Source organism: Pleurodeles waltl, chromosome 1_2 (genome assembly GCF_031143425.1).
Source record: "Pleurodeles waltl isolate 20211129_DDA chromosome 1_2, aPleWal1.hap1.20221129, whole genome shotgun sequence".
NCBI classification, from domain to species: domain Eukaryota; kingdom Metazoa; phylum Chordata; class Amphibia; order Caudata; family Salamandridae; genus Pleurodeles; species Pleurodeles waltl.
In genome coordinates this window covers 1,124,161,138-1,124,178,738 of record NC_090437.1, presented here as the reverse complement: position 1 = coordinate 1,124,178,738, position 17,601 = coordinate 1,124,161,138, and the positions used below count along the sequence as shown (strand labels likewise).

The following is a 17,601-nucleotide window of genomic DNA, read 5'->3' as shown; positions in this document are numbered from 1 at the left end:
CAGATGTCTAGGACAGATACGCCTCGAGCTAATCCCGTGGTAGCAGCTTTCGTCCTTGTAGAGTGAGCTCTCAAGTCCTCAGGAGGCTGCTTCTTAGCCAATGCATAGCAGATTTTAACACAGAGAACGCCCCCAGCGCAAAATGGTTAGTTTCTGAACTGCCCAACCCTTCTTTGCATCAACGGACCCCACAAAGAGTTGGTCATCCACCTGGAACTCTTTTGTGAGGTCAAGGTAGAACGACAACGCTCTTTATGTGTCCAGATGGTGGAGATGCTTCTCTTCTTTAGAGGGATGGAGCAAAGAAGGTGGGCAGTGTGATGTTCTGACCCAGATGGAAAGAGGTCACCAACTTTAGGAGGAAAGAGGCATGAGTTCTGAAGACCACTTTATCAGGATATACCGGATCATGGGGTCCCCAAAGCGCTGAGGCCGAAGCTGGCAACGTTGAATCCGATGGGGCCTCTGCTGACCCCGCGAGGCCCGAAGACCCACCTCGTAAAATTCCTTATTTTGAGCGGGGGTCACTCCGGTTCCCGGAAAGGGGGTAGGACGTGGAGTTGGCCCTTGCGAAGGCTCCACTGAGCCGCGCTCGGAACGTCGACGTTCCCTAGACGCCTCGTCAGCCAACGGGCGTGGCGAAGTCGAAGTCCGCTTGGACTTCTTCTTCTTTGTGTGCCTCTTACCTGAATGCCCCGAGGACCTCGAACGCGAGGAAGATGACTTGGGGCTCCTGGAGCGGTGCCACGATCTCCTCTTAGAGCGAACCATGACCTCCTCGGAGTCGTGCCAACCAAAGACAGCTGCTGGGCCGCTAGAAGTTTGAGAGATCTCTCTCTGAAGGCCTTCGGAGCCATGGCCCGACAGTCGGAGCACGACTTTGTGGTCCTTTTCGAGGCACCAGAGACAAACTTGGTGCAGATCAGTGACTGACATGGCACGATGACATGGGCCACACGGTTTGAATCCAGTCTTCCTCGAAATCATTTGCATAGACGATCAAAAAAACTTTGACGAAATGCAAAAAAACGGGTAGCTCTAACCGGACCTGCACTTAACCGGCTCGGAAGGAAAAGAACTGACATACGCATGCCAGGGTGGTGCCTATATGATAGACCGTGACGTCACAGACAGCTCCAATGACGATGACGATGCCATGCAGAGCCGGACGACGCACACGGACCAGAATGACGCCACTCGACGGAGCGCGCAGAGTACTGCTCAGCAGAAAAATTCCGGATTCAAAGCTGATGCCAGAGAATTCTAAGGTATGAAATCTGCAGCTAGAAGTCTCTATCAGATAATAGTTAAACAATCCTTAGCCCCAGGCTCGTCATCCAAAGAGAGGCAAAAACGTGTTGGTTGTACTTGGATGAATATAAAAAATATCACAAAGTCCTGCAACACAACATATCCTTGGGATGACATAAGGAAACTCATAGATGAGCTGATGAAACCACAGATTTTTTTGCATAATTATTGGTTTGGACATTTGCCCCATATTCCATCATTTGCTGCTTAATCTGCAGATTAAATGGATGAAACGTTACCAAAAACTTGGCTAAATTTGTTCCCTCGTAGTGGAAGGCCGTTCGCTAAGGTTAACTGGTCATTTTTAGGTTACTTATTTCTCCATTTGATTGTTAACCTAGTACTAATGAGGTGAAAACTTTGCCCAGACAGTATTACCATATGTAAAAATAACAACATACTAAAGTAGCATTATGCTGCATAATTTGCCTTTTCTTGCTGCATAATTTAGTCACCCATGCAGAATAATTTGCCTTTTCTTGCTGCATAATTTAGTCACCCATGCTGCATAATTTGGTGCTAATCTGCTACATGATTCCAGTGGCCCTACACCCTAATAAACTGTTTAACTAATATCAAGCCACTTTACTATGTATCATGGAAATTAAAACAAGAATGATGGACAATATCAAAAATACATGTTTTTTTGTGATTAATACTGAATTATAATGTTCAATAACTTCAAATTGCGCTGCTCTTAATTTTAACCATGAGGGTAACATAAAGGAATGTGAACACAGTTTGGGAAATTAACACAATGCACCAGCCCCCCCTTTGCTTATGGCCTAAAAAAGCCTGTAATTTATTGCTAATGCAGGTTGCTACTTCTAGATTATTGGGATGACTATATACCAATATGCTACTTGTGTTTTATGCATTATGATAGTGTGCTTTTAATTCTTCTATTCAAATAAAGTATCATGTTTTAGCTTAGGATTAGTTGTTTCCTATATGGACATTCATACGTAGAGTTGTAAAAATACTTGTGATATTCTTTACATGCTGCATCAGTAATCACTGGGACAGTTTCTCATGGTGGTGCTTTGAAACAGTACAAACTTAGTGTTGTCAGCTCTCTCAGGCAGAGAAAAGCACCTTGAAATCCAGTGAGTCAATTTTTCCACCACTAAGGACAGTGGCTGATAACAAGCTGGGCTCTCTCAGACAGAGTCCGGCCTTTGCTTACAGGATAGTCTGCTCATACCAAAGAGGTGTACAACAACCAGGGCCACTGGAAATATGTGATTTTGTGGCTGCAGTGTTTTCCACATAATTATGGATTTACTGCATTTGCCACATAACCCATGATCTGTAGCATTATCTGCAGATTTTAACCAAAAAACTAGTTTTCGCTCAAATGGATTAAAAGCTAAACACAGCTACATCTGTTGCCGCACAGTGGAAGATCCTTTACAAAAGTTGACAGGCCCCTTGTCTGTTGCTTATTATGTATGTGAATGTTCAACTGGTGCTTAAGAGGGGAAAACTGTGGCCAGTCAGTGTTATCCTGTGTGAAAATGATAAAATAAGGAAGTAATACTGTCACAAAATGTGCTGCATTATGTAGCATAATGTGCCTTTTCGTGCCACGTAGTTTTTTCGACCCTGCCTCATAGGTTGGACCTCCCTTGCCACATAATTCCAGTGTCCCTGACAATAATGTACAGCACCTTTCTCGACGACAGAGCATTATGTCTAATGAGTATATCATGACATCCAAAACATTAAATAATGTTATAATATTCAGAATGAATTGCATTCGACTCAATAAACAGATCACTACATTGTCTTTCATTTTGTAGGTGTTTTTACGTACCAGTAGGTCTGCACTTGCTTCCAGCTCATTCGCAAATGCTAAAAGGTCCACTTTCGTTATGCTTTTGCTAGTCTGAAAAAGAATGTTAACAATAAAGATCAGTGATCAATTCATGAGCCTAAAAGAAACACAAGCCAGGGTGCAGACGAGGCACTTCTACATGCTGAAGCACAGCACATATTTGTGGAAGTGAACCACAAACCTTAGACATTTATGCATTGAGAATTCTACCAGGATGTATGGGTTACAGTAGCAGCTACACAAGATAACTTTACAGCCAAATTCTCTGAAGTTCATATGTGCATGTGGGCTCAACATACCCTATGAGTGGATTGCATACATTTTCCCTCAAGGTAACGATTTGTGCTGACACCCATACTTGGTGTCTGCTGGCCTTCACCTCTGGGACATGCATGGTGCATACGTCTGCAGTGTGATAAGAGAGTGTGTTTTTCCCTGTGTAGGAAAGAATCGGTGGGTATTGGATTTAATGGGACTCCACAAGTGTTTGCCCTACACCAAATTTGTATCCTAAAGAAATAGCCATGTCTGGCCATTGGTTGCGTCCAAAGACCTCTGAGCGCAGAATCAGCTCTGTGCCCAGGCACTGTACTACCCAATCCCACTCACAAGCATCTGCATTTGGCCTTTGGCCATGCAGAGCAGTTTGCCATCATGGGGCCTGTTATATGACCAGACCATGTGCCTGTCACATCCACATCATCTGTGAGCTACCCCCTAGAGTCATATAGATAAGTTTATGTTTTCATATTTGGAGGAAGTATTTACCCCTTTGCATCCAACTGCACATCCTTCCTAGAGTCATGGCATACTTTTCCTCTTTTATACACAATCGAAAGAATAAAAAAACAACTTTATGTTCCATCAGCATTATGATTTTTGTTTAACATATATTAAAACACAAACATAATAAAATTCACATCTATAGCATAGTATCTTTAGAAATAAACTTAACTTACCTCAGACAAAAATGCATCAAAATCTATATCCTCTAATCCGGCTGCTCCAAAATTCAGGAGAGCTTGTTTTCCTGAGTCATCCAGTAAAATGATATTGTCAAAATGTAGATTCACGTTCTCAAATTTGCCTTCAATGTCATCTACATACTGTGAAAAAACAGTTAGTGTTCACACATGACAGATTATAATTCATTTTTGAAACAACCCTCAGGGGGTGCAGAAGGGTATCAGACACATAGGGAGACATACATGTGAGGGCAACAGTATATTCAGGACCTGTGAAATTCACTAGCCCATAAGTGGCCCACGGAACCAAGTGACTCAGTCACGGTACATTCTGAAGCAATTTAAGATGAAGTCACTATGAGTTTGATCCGCTTGTTCATTTTGTCCTAGGAAAGGGTGTTTTTCAATAAATAATAAAATTTTCTATCTGTAGTAATTACCAATATTGCAATTAGAGGGTTGTATAGAGTAACACCTCATTCTTATAGAATTTGCAGGGTTCACAAGCAGTGAGAACCTGAAGAGCACTGAACCTTCTGGCTCATGAAATTGGCACCAGGAAGCAGTGACGCAGGTGGTAAGTTTCAGGACACAGGAAATTATAGGGTAAAATATTATTATTAAGCTTCCTGGTGTTTTACAGCCAACATCTTTCCAAAGGGGATTACATTTAAGTTTTTTGGAGATAAAATCAAGGAAACTTAACGTTACACCTGGAACTTAGAGTTACCACGTAGACCAGATTGTACACTTTCTGCATTCTATGTGTTTCATAACCTGGGCCTGAGGTTCCTTGCCCATAATAGAAAAAGTTATGTAGCGTACTAACATCCCATCCTATGAAAGCAGTAAATATATTGTATGCTGATAAATGGTGCATGAATAGAAAATAACAAAAGAAATGGACCTAAACTACATCACTGGTCTCTACTTTTCAAAAACATCTGGGGTGGAGCGATCGGAGGGAGGCTAAATTCAGCAAATATCTTGAAATTATATTTAAGCCCTATTCAACTACACGCAATATGTCAAGCACAAAATTTTGCAACAAATTGAGTATTAAAATCAAACATTTATCAGTGAAGGAAGACTCTAAGAGTAATTGTGACTCCACATTTGATGATGGCTCCACCTCCAACTGTTCAAAACCTTACCCCCCCCCTTTCAAAGTCTGGGTCTAGTGGTGCCCCTGATAGGATACTATAACTGGAGATCAAGTAACGTCTATAGTGGATTCCCGTTTTACCAACAAGTTTCAAGTAGCAAATAAAAGACACAAAATTGCATGTAGACCACGTAAGAACACTAAACTGCTTTCAAATAAGTAATAATAAAGTATAAACTTCCTTCTCCAGAGTTCATGCTCCACTTTTCAAATGTATAGATTTCCGTTTGTAGCAAAATCACGCTGCTCTGTTTCCCCCTTGTAAGCAGAAATATAGTGCAAAAATGCTTTGCTCCATGTTGAGCAGTGTGTGATACGTAGTCATGTAATATGGAGATGCAAAAAATATTTGATTCATTATCAAGGAAGAAGGAAAGATGGTGCAAAGTGAATGCTTGCTCTGCACCAGTGCAAATTTTACATAAGATTTTACGACTGGACAGCCAACTGGACTACGGCAATACCCTCTACGTAGGAATCACCTTACACCTCCTACAGACACTTCAGACCATACAGAATGCTGCAGCCAGTCTCATCCTTAGGCTTCCCCGACGAACACACATCACACCCCACCTCAGGCAACTCGACTGGCTCCCCGTACAGAAGAGATGCCAATTTAAGCTGCTGAACCACATGCACAAGGCTATACAAAATCAAGGCCCGCTTACATTTACCACTGTCTGAACTTCCACTAACAGTCGAGAAGACTACGGTCTGCCTCCCTTTCACTTGCATGAGCAAGCAGCTTGAATCAAGCAAAGCAGAAGTGAAGGATGCACCATCTCTCACTTCACAGCAAAAACCTGGAACAGCCTCGCCACCACCTCAGGACCATCACCTCACTTCAGGACTTCCAAATGGCCCTCAAGACCTGGCTGTTCGACTAAGCTTTCGGGACCTGCAAGAGCCTGGATACCCTATTGGGTGATTAGCTGTACTTTATAACTCCTGATTGATTGATTGATTTGCGCATCTATTGCTAATTACTACATTTATTTAGTAGTGACCTATAGGTGCATTCCAGACATCTTTTAATGGGCAGTTTCTGACCAGTGCATTCCTAGTGAGTACCTGAAACCTTTATAAGGTCTCAACCCAAATCAAATCAATCTTTGATATCATTTTACCATTACCAGCATAAACATCATTGCTTGTTCGGTGAAAACCATAACCACCTTGCCTTGGTGTGGCATTTGACACCGCTGACAATCAGGCAATATTATAGACTTTTTCCTGATGCACAGGCTTTCAAATAGCACTTCTGTTTACTTCTCATGTTTCGGAAAGGAATCAATTTCTTCAAATGGAATTATCCTGCATCGCACCACTCCTTCTGTGGTGTCCACCTGGGATCCACACTCGTTTTCATGCTATATATTCTGTACAGAGAGCCTGTACTCCGCCCACTGTTCTTCACCAACATACCTTGAAGTAACATTTGTTTAAAACATCTATAAACTGAAGCCATGCCTGTATACCATTGAAGTATATGTGTCTGCCATGTACTTTAAACTCAAACTCAGAGTGATTTTATTATCATTTGTGTGAGCACAATCCATCATCTTGTACAGCTCTTGCTCAACAAGAATCTGGAGAACTTCTCAACCTACAGCTCAAACGCACAGAATTCCTGGGCTTTTAAATTGATTCAAATATTTTCTTCAAAAACGGATTCGATCCCTCAGCCTCACTTAGTTCAATACCTACATGACCCCCCTGGCTGACATCATTAGATCCCACAGACTCAACATTATCTCCTATGCAGACAATACTCAACTGATCCTCTCACTAACTGAAGACCCCTCCACCACCAGAACCAACTTCCGCAATGCCATGACCACCGTAGCCGACTGGATGAAGACCAACTGCCTGAAGCTCAACTCAGACAAGACGGAAGTCCTGATCTTCGGGAAAAACACCTCCATTTGTGGCATAGCTGGTGGCCAGCTGAACTAGGACCCACTCCCATGCCTACAAGCCACGCTCGCAACCTTGAAATCATCCTCAACAGTAAGCTGACCATGAAGCGGCAGATCAAAGCAGTGGCCTCCACCTGCTTCCACACCCTTTGCTTGCTCCACAGAATCTTCATGTGGATCCCAGCCTACACCGGGAATACCATTACCCAGGCCCTTGTCACCACCCACCATGACTATGGCAAAGCTCTCTACGCCGCCATATCCTCCCAGCTTCTAAAGAGACTCCACACAATACAGAATACTGACGTCAGACTCATTCTGGACCTTCCTAGGTGCTTCCATATCACCCACATATCAGAAACTTCCACTGGCTCCCTGTTCAGAAGACAGGTCATTTCAAGTTTCTCACACATGCCTACAAAGCCCTACATGATAAAGGACTGGACTACATGAACCACCACCAGACACCTGCGCTCTTCCCATCTGGCCCTCGCGCACACACACAGAATCTGGTGCAGCGGTGGCCACTCTTTTTCCTACATCATCTCCAAGGCCTGGAATGACCTCCCCCTCCAAACTGCAGCTCACTGGCAGACTTCACGAAGAGACTCATGATCTGGCTCTTCAAAAGAGATATCACACCCTGGCACCAAGATACCCCCAGGAGTGACAGCAACGCAATGTACAAATGACTGATTGATTGATAGGTCTAAATCAGCTGAACATAATCAAGCTCTTCCCATAGAATATCCTGCAACACAAGCCCTCGTTCTGTCTGTTCAGTGGGGCATGGCATTATAAGGCTGTCTCATTCCTCAGACTGCTTCTGCTGAAGGTTGTACTACTGTAGTAAATATCGCTAACTCACTGAAATTTGTTGTTCTCTTTAAAGCCTGTTGTGTAATTTTCAAGGATGTTCACTCAATAACACTAGATTATCTGGCAAATAGATCTTGTCTCAGGAGGCAGTTGTGTACAGAGTAGATCCATGATGGTCCGCCTGAAAGTCAACAGTTGATGTCACAAAACCTATACCACACAAACGGGTGTTCTCTTTACAGGGTCCCATGCTGAGAAATGCCACTCCTTCTGCACCTAAATGTTCCTTCCTCTTTACAATAGTGCCTCCAGAAATATTTCAAATCCACCTCTTCACCACCTTCCTCTCACCAGTGAACTAATCTCCCATTTTTCTTCACATCGCTGATGCCCCTTTCCCCTAATTTACATTTCTGGTGCGTAATCATCTCCTTATGTTACTTGTTAGGCATGTATTCCGATTTCTGTGTGCAGTTCTCTGCAAATAAAATAAAAATAAAAAAAGAAGGCTATGAAGGAAGCTTTCTTTATAACAAATATAGTGTTATGCCTAAGATGGTTGCACTAAAAAGGAAAGGAAGGAGCTGGCTCAGGAAATGTTGGTATAACGAGATCAGTGTCTGAGGTGATGAACAAAGATTTAAAGAAGGTCTGAAATCAGTGTCCACTAAGACAGAGCTAGTGCAGAAATCTAAACAAACATATAGAATTGTAACTGGGAAACAGTAAATAACAGGAATGTTTTTCAACAAGAGACTATGGGTGACACCAAAAAGACAATGAGAGAAAAGCTTCAGTTTTCTATGTTGTCATCCAGAAGTTAACCCCAAGATGAAAAGCACAACCTTTATTCACTGTTAGCATCTATGATGTTATGCTGTGTATGGCTCACCCAAATAATCTGTGCCTGATTTCAACTGCAATACAGGGGAAGAGGATGAATGTGGGAATTATATATGGCATGGTCCCAATCCCTTTCCCAAATGTAGGAAAAAAAATTAGCCTCTTCCCACCCACCCTTACCAACCTTTGTGCCTTTTCCACCCTCTTCGCTCCCACATCTGCGCTAGACGTAAAGCTTTACTTACAGGCTCTCTGAGAGTCCTTTCGGCACTTCTTTAAATTACTTTGTGAGACAGCAACAGTGGGAAACAACTTTTGTTTCCTGCTGCTACTACATCATTGCTGTGAATAGATCCTAGTATTCACCACAGAGACTTCCAATGGAAGCTATCCAGAACTACATAAAACATAGAATTAATGATGGGCAATACTGAATAATGGGGATGATTTTCACCAAGGTGTTTTGAGTATCATCAACTAGACCAGAGGTTCCCGACCTTTTGACTTCTGTGGACCACCACTCTATCAGTACTGGAACCTGTGGACCCCCACTGAATCATTATTGGACCCCCCCAATGAGTCATTACTAAAAGCTGGGGACCTAATCTGTTAGTATTATTAAATTTTCTAAGCAGTCACAGACCCCTTGAGGAGGCTTCACGGACTCCCAGGGGTCCCCAGACCACAGGTTGGGAGCCATTGAACTAGACAACGAGAATTAAATTTGCTTTCTCTATAATGTCACTCGAATCGGCAATGTAAAAAAACAACCTCATTATTCACTCTTTACTTATCTATAATTTTATATTATGCCTGGCCCCCAAAAATAGTTGATCCTACTTTTAACTGCTATGCAAAGGCAGGGGAGTAATTGGGGAACAATACATGACATAGCCTCTCATCCTGCCCCACATTAAAAAACAAATAGCTGGGTGCCTGCCACCTAACTCCATCACTTCCTGTGCCTTCTCTCCCTTTCCTGAAACTTTGCTTCCTTCTCTCCAAGAGTCCTGTTAGAGCAGCCTGTAATTCACTTTTGATGTAGCAGCAACAATAGGAAAAAAGTTTAGTTTCCCACTGTTGTTGTGCCATGACAATGAATAATCTGATTTGGAGTCTGGCATTCACGCTGGTGAGACCTGTACAGCTGGTAATTTGTGCCCTAGTACTACTGAGTAGCTTTCATTTTAACCACAAAATAGAGGCCATCTGCAACTTTCAAGCTGAGGTCAACAGGTATACTTTTCAAGTAAGAGGCTGCTTTTTGACTAAAATCACCAGGAGAAAACCTATTCAACACTAACACAATATGCTGCAGCTTCAGATAATGATGCATTATCAATGTTTGCTAAGTGATCAAAAATTACATTTTGATTAAAAACAGAACCTAGAAATGGTTGGCTTTCTACATGAGGGTCTGATTAGCCAGTCATTCAGGAATGCTAAAGATAAACGACCTGTCGATGTAAAACAGTCAGGACACTGATAAACACCACTGAAGCTTATTTCAAAGGGATATAACATTACACTTGAATGTTATTGGAGAAGCCACTGCTTTTGTGACAAAAGACCTTTAAAATCTTGTTACTGAACTGATGCAACAATTGTGTGGGCTGTATTTTCAAACTGTATGAAGCAAAAGCATTCTGAGCTTTCACTTCTTAGAAATGGATACAATCCGCTAAATGGGTAGGTGGTCTTGCTAATCTAGAGTAAGTAAGAACTACCACTCCCCTAGGAGGTAAGGTTGTCCGACTAAAGCTTGGATGCAAGTAGCTATCAGTTGTTCAAAATAAAAATTTCCTAGTTGCTTGCAGTTCAAAATAAGCATTTCTGCTGTAGGATGTGTGATCTCCTATGAACATGTAACAAAGCAGTAGCTTCTAGGTGTGGTGAGAATCAGAACTAGCCAGAGACATCCAGAGGAGTAGCCAAGCCCATCTGGGCAACAACCATTTTTTGATTTTACCTTAAGAGAGACATGGCACCAAAATGAATAGAGGAATGGAATTTACAGAACTAACTATCAAACTGAAGCACAGGTCACTCTTCTTACAGTAAAAGTGGATACAAACAATATGTCTAATTTGAAACATTCTCAAAGTGTGATAAGGAGCACAATGCCTGAAACTCTCGTATCAAAGTTTGAGGACCTTTCTGGTGATAGACTTGATGTGCTACGTAAAATACTGTTTACCTAATTTGTTTCAATAAAAATGAGTAGATAAAGGTCTGCATTTCCATAAACAACAATTACTTAATAAAAAAGCTAGTATACCATTTTTACAGATGTTGCTCTCAGAGGGGGTCATTACAACCCTGGCGGAAGGCAGAGAAATGGTGGTAAGACCGCCAACAGGCTGGCGGTCTTACTTTGTGGAACTATGACCATGGCAGTTACCGCCATGGTCATCCGCCGGTTCTCCATTCCAGCCCGGCGGCCGTCACTATACCGCCGGCGGTATTTGGACCCGGCTTACCGCTGTGGATTTCCAGCTGTTTGAACCGCCATGAAATCCATGGTGGTAAGCACTATCAGTGCCAGCGAACTCCTTCCCTGGCACTGATAGGGTCTCCCCCACTCCCCAGCCCCACCCCGACTTCCTCCCCTACCCCCCCACCACCCCTGCCACCCCCCAAAAGGTAGCAGGGCCCCCCTCCCCACCCCGACCCCCAACATCACTTCACCCATACCCACAAGACACGCATGCAGGCACCACCTACATATTTACACGCACACACGCCGACATACATGCCTACATCCACACACACAGTCATACACGCACATCCACATTCAAACTTACATGCACACATCCATACAGACATACCCACAGACATACACGCACTCATTCCCATACACACAACACCCCTGCAGGCATACACGCACTCACACACCCCCTCTACATACACACACGCACACCCCCATGCACCCACACAACACACAGCACCCCCCCACCCCTCCTCTCACGGACGATTGACTTACCTGGTCCGACGATCCTCAGGGAGGGGACGGGAGCCATGGGGGCAGCTCTGCCGACACCACACCGCCAACAGAACACCGCCACGGCGAATCACAGGATGTGATTCGCTGGGCGGTGTTCTGTTGGCGTGGCCGTGGAGGTGTAGCAACCTCCACTTCCCCGCCTCCCGCCAGTATGGCTGTTGGCGGCTCTCCGTCCGTAAAAGGACGGAGAGCTGCCAACGGTCATAATAGGCCGAGCGGCAAACTGACACCAATGAAGAAAGACCGCTGAGGTCAAAATGACCCCCAGAATACCCTAAATCTGTGGTACAAAGGACAATTTAAAGCTCACATTGGGCCTCATTACAACATTGGCGGGCGGCAGTGCGGCCGCCAATGCGGCCACACTCCTGCCATCCAGCGGGGATGTGGGCCGCAACATGGGAGCCGGCGGTGTTGCGGCCGTGTGACGGGTGGAGTTGCACCCGTCGCGCTTTTCACTGTCTGCATAGCAGACAGTGAAAAGCTGCATGGGGCCCTGTCAGGGGGCCCCTGCACTGCCCATGCCGCAGGGGCCCCCAGGGGCCCCACGACTCCCCGTACTGCCAGCCTTTTCCTGGCAGTTCAGACCGCCAGAAAAGGCTGGCGGTCGGGGACTCGTAATCCCCTGGGCAGCGCTGCAAGCAGCGCTGCCCTGGCGGATTACATCCGCCGGGGCCATTGTGGCAGAAAACCGCCGGCCCCGGTGGTGCGACCGCGGCGCTACCGCCACAGTCAAAATATGCCGGGAGGCACCACCAGCCTGTTGGCGGTGCTCCCGTCGTTTTGGCCCTGCGGTTGTAATACCGCCAGGGTCATAATGACCACCATTGTGTTTAGTTTTAGTGACACAGGTTAAATACTCTACCCATGGCTTAACGTGGAGTTCCAAATTCCATGTTTGTTGCCCACCACCAACTTGTTGGTGTTTATCTTTTGTAAATGGACTTAAATGAGAAGACCAAGTGGGACTGCTGTTGTCTAAAAGCCACTGCAGACAAAATAGTGAAACCGTTTCAAAACTGTCCCTTTGAGATTGTTTTCTGTTGGAAATGTCTGTATCTGCAGGGTCATCCCAAACGTTTTGCCTTTTCCCTCACCTTTTGATAACTAACTTTTATTGATTTTCAACACTAACAACATACAGTAGAACTAAACCACACCACCCAGCATTAAACACACAATCAGGGCAAACACAGGGCCATTAAGCTCTCACAGCTAGTCATGATACATCCACCACTTGCCCCAAATCTTGTCATGCTTCTGGGGCCACTCTCTTGCCTCATAAATCGGTAGCTCCTGGCAAGCACACCAATCAACACCCCTCCACCACATTGTCAGTGAAGGGGGTTCTGGTCAGGTGCGGGCAGTGTCTCACTTGACCACCAGGGTAGCCATTCCCGCCACTTCTTTGCTTAATTTGTTTTTGTTGGCCTTAGAACTCTGTGCACTTTACCACTGCTATCCAGTGCTTGTGCTGAGTCTCTTAAACCTGGTTTGACTGGTATATACTTAATTCGCATATTTAATTGACTTACACATCCCTAGTAAAGTGCACTACATGTGCCCAGGGCTGTATATTAAATGCACTGATTGTGCCACTCTCTTAAGTAGCCCTTTAAACACGCCCCAGGCCTGCCATTGCAACCTGAATACAGTGTCACACTGAAATGTTGACTTGGCATTTAATCCTTCTTCCCAAGCCTTAAGCATCCCATTTATTACAAATGACTAACCTCTAAGTGTGGCTCCAGGTAGCCCATAGGGCAGGGTGTTATGTAATTAAAAGATAGGGCATGTCCCTTTAATTTTTTTATGCCCTGGTAGTGAACAATTCCCAAATTTGTTTATCACTACTGTGAGGCCTCACCTTCTCAGAAGATAAAATTGGGGATTCCTTATTACATTAAATAAGCTTCAATTCCTGCCTGAGAGGAGGCATATCTATTGTGGTTAGAACCTATTCCACAGTAAAATTAAATCCTCTTTAATAGTAAGGTCAGATCTGTTGTTACAATTTTGAAAATGCCAATTTTAGAAAATTGCAATTTTCCTTCTCTTAGCCCTGTGTGCCTGTCTCTGATCACTTGGTGGAAGTGGGTGACAGTTGGGCATTTTGTTTTCCCTCTAGACAACCACAAACAATGGGAGCTTAGGTGTGACTTGATGGGCCCTGATGGGCTATCCTGACTGGGTGGGATGGAGGAGCTAGCCACAGCCTCACACTTACACCTGCATAGGCTGCCTCCTGTTCCCACACAAAGGGCAAGAAGGGAGGACCTTTGTGTACTTCAAAGACTGCCACTCTGCTGGACTGCTGCTCTGGACGAACTGCTTCCTGGCTGTCCTCTTGCCTGGGTGAGAAAGACCTGCACCTCTCCAACACAGAACCCAGAGTGACTCCAAGAGGACTCCTGATCTGAGGTCTCAGGAACATAAAAGACTTCCAACCAACCCAACTAGACGCTGCCAGCTGTGGGCCTGACCTGCAAAAATTGTGTCACACTAGTCCTGGGCTCCTGCTTCCCCATCAATGACTGCCTCAACGGCGATGCCGAACTCTGCATCACAGCCACTATGCTCATTGTAATCAGCACATTGCCTCATCATCAAGGAAGCCAACTACTGCACCTGAACTCCATTGCATCTCAGCTCCAACGCAACACCACCACTGCGTGGGGAACTTTGATGCATCTCCTTGGCAGTGTGGTTCAGAACCACTGCAACACTCCTACACTAGAGTTTAAGGTTATTTGTTCAGTGGGCCCAACTGGGTGCCTGTAGCTGGCCAGCACTCCAATGTGGTTAGCCTGAACTTTTGAGTTTGTCCCAGTCTGGCATGACCAGATAGCGCCAGTTGGCGCTTTTTGCTTCAAAGCACTTTTCTACAGTTTATTAAAAATTCATAACTTAAGTCCTACTAATTGTTTTGTTGTTTTAGTCTTGTTTTATTTATTCAATTAAGCTCTATTTTTCTATCCAAGTGTGGAATTTTGTGAGTGGTACTTTCACTGTTTTACTGTTTGAAGTGTTGCACAATTACTTTACACATTGCCTCTAAGTTAAGCCTCCCTGCTCTGTGCCCAACTACAAGAGGTTGAGCATAGGTTAATTTTAGGTGTGTTCGTGACTTATCCTGACTATGATTGTGGTTCCTACTTTATCAGGGTGAATACCTCTGTCAACCAAAAACCCAATTTCTAACAACATTGCACTGTTGTTTGACCAATATAACATTGTTGGATGCATCTAATTCACACCTATCAATATTAGTGTATTTACACAACCACTTTCATATACTCTCTATAATTTGTAAGGAGAAGAGACCAACGCTTCCACCAGTGAGGCCGACTTGCCAGAGAGAGACAATCAGACTGACTTACAGTAACACTGCCTGGTGTAGAAGCCTAAGCAGAACACAGGAAATGACAGACCTTATAATGAGACATTCCTGGGAAAAAATGAACAAGGCAACAGTACTCCTAACCCCCAATGTGCTGACACTCAAGGAAAATATGGTTTCTGCTTAGCCCCAAAGGAGGAGACACAGACTCCTCCTTAGTACTAGGGAACCTCAGTGGAATCAAGTGAGGTAGGATGGTGGCAGACCTGATGGTGAGCTGTTGTTGACCCAGATGCTAGCGGGCTGCACATCTAGGATGGCCATGTGGCACAGCTTCTTACTAAGGAGCGACCCATGCAGATGACGTGGTTGCACAGGACTCCTCACCAAAGACTCTAGAGGCAATTGGCCACTGCTAAATTGACTGCTGGTAAAAGAGGCATCCTTTGTGTTCTTGGTGGAAAACTAGAGGGCTGCACATTTGAAGGACTTTTACCTGGCAATAAAGTGGTGATTCCAAGCCACCTTTCCCAACAGTCGTACATCATCACAGTGACAACAAACTCAGCAAATGGATAAATAACCCCCAAGTTATATGAAATGCTGACAAATGGTGGGTGGTTCTTGTAGCTCAGGCTAAAGAAAGTATATCTGACAATTAATTTGTAGGGTCCTGAAGTCAGCCCCAGAATATGTATATTCGATTTCCTTCTCTGAAGAGGACACACTTAATGGAGTTTTCTCCAGCCTGTCCTATAATGTCAGATGTTGTAAATTTATTAAGGCCAGCTGGTTGGTGAAGCAGGATTGGTTAACAAATTTATATGTAATGTGGATAACATAGAGGGGTCCTATTTTATTAGCATGAGGGTGAGGTGGGATTTCCCTACAGTATCAAACAATAGAGGATCAGGGAGATATCCAGGAAGACAGTATTTGAAATTTGGAGAGGACTAAGCAATGGAGAGTACAGGTTAGCTCTGCAAAGGTGCAAACCCTTAGCAACAAAACACTGTGGTTATGACACAGACTCACTGAAATAGTGAAAGAGGCTTAATGGTCTCTGTTTAAGATGTGGTACTAAAAGAAACTTCAAATACTCTGAGTCATCAAAACTTTCTATTTCAAAGCATAGGTCGTTGATGCATTTGTAAGTGGTTTGATCTATTTTCTTCAGAATAACTGGAGCCAACCAGGACCCTGTTGTGAGCTAATCTTAACTTCACAATCAACCCTTACCAAGTTGGCAACAGGTTCAAAAAGTAATGATTTAATTAAGGTCTGACAAACTACTATTGGGAATTTGATGAAACAACAACAAACCAAAGTCAGACAGGAATGGGCTCTGTTTTCCATTTGCCAGCAGCCCTTCCAAGTATTAAATAAAAGACCAGGAACATCTATGTCCTTCTGTAGTTCAGAGCTTTGAATGTTTCTATGTGTAAATGAATCTTAACTCACAAAGGTATCTAATCTGAGGTAATGGTCTTCAGGGATGACTTGTAATAACTTTTGTTTTGTAGAATATGGGTTACTTTATTGCTTGTCATAAAGGTTGCACTGTCAAACCACTCTTTCAACCCCCTGACCTCTTCTCATCAAAATCACTATCTCCTCTTGATGAAAGAATTCCTATGTTTGTTGATACATAAAATAAATGAATGTATGAATGCATTCTGTCTTAAATGACTGCATGCCAGCTATTAAGTGAACACAGCAGAGAAAAATTAAAGGAGCCTAAAAATGAGTGTTTTCTTTAAGGCCCTCATCTACACCCGGGTGGAGCCACTGCTACTAGCGGTTCGACCTCTTAATTAAAGGGGTGGCTGGACCATGTGAAATAATAGCAGGGCACATCAGACATTGGCTTAGCAGTGCAGGCCCCACCAAGCTGATGTCCCTGTTCCACCTGATAGTCTTGAGGACTGTCCGGTGCATGCCATGAGGGAAGGACAATGCTAGGCACAACAGCAATTTGCCTCCTCTCCTGACCTACTGTGCATGTGTTGTGGGTCCAGAGACTGTCTCTGTGCTCCGTGGTGAGCAACATGTCAGCTACTGGCAGCACTGAGCTGGTGGTTGCCTCTGCTACCCAACTGCCATCCATCCTTGCCAGCTGGCTACGTCAGATCCAGCAGCAAATACTCTAACCACAATTTGACAAGACAGCTGTTTTCTGGGCAGCTGGAAGGCTAATGATGAGATCTCATTATCTGATTTAGGATATTTTCACCTCTGAGCCATCTTGTAAGTAGGGAGTGGGGGAATTTGGTGGCAGAAGGGAACTACATCGCTTGGCCAAGATATTATACAAAGCTAAATTTATAAGTGGCAGTTTGTGTTGTGATTAGGGAGCTGCTTTTCACATGGCAGGCCCTAGCACTAAGCATTGCTAAAG

The 17,601-nt window shown here is 44.1% G+C and overlaps 1 protein-coding gene across 20 annotated transcripts in view; it reads right to left on the bottom strand.

Moving 5' to 3' along the window:
* The window catches only part of PROM1 (prominin 1), a 616,480-nt gene that overhangs the window by 148,749 nt on the left and 450,130 nt on the right, over positions 1 to 17,601 (bottom strand). For all 20 annotated transcript variants that reach the window (XM_069202406.1, XM_069202442.1, XM_069202511.1 and 17 more), the window contains 2 exons: positions 4,108 to 4,254; positions 3,128 to 3,199 (listed from right to left, as the gene is read on the bottom strand). In XM_069202406.1, coding sequence (XP_069058507.1) covers positions 3,128 to 3,199; positions 4,108 to 4,254 — 219 coding nt within the window. The remainder of the gene's footprint in view (positions 1 to 3,127; positions 3,200 to 4,107; positions 4,255 to 17,601) is intronic.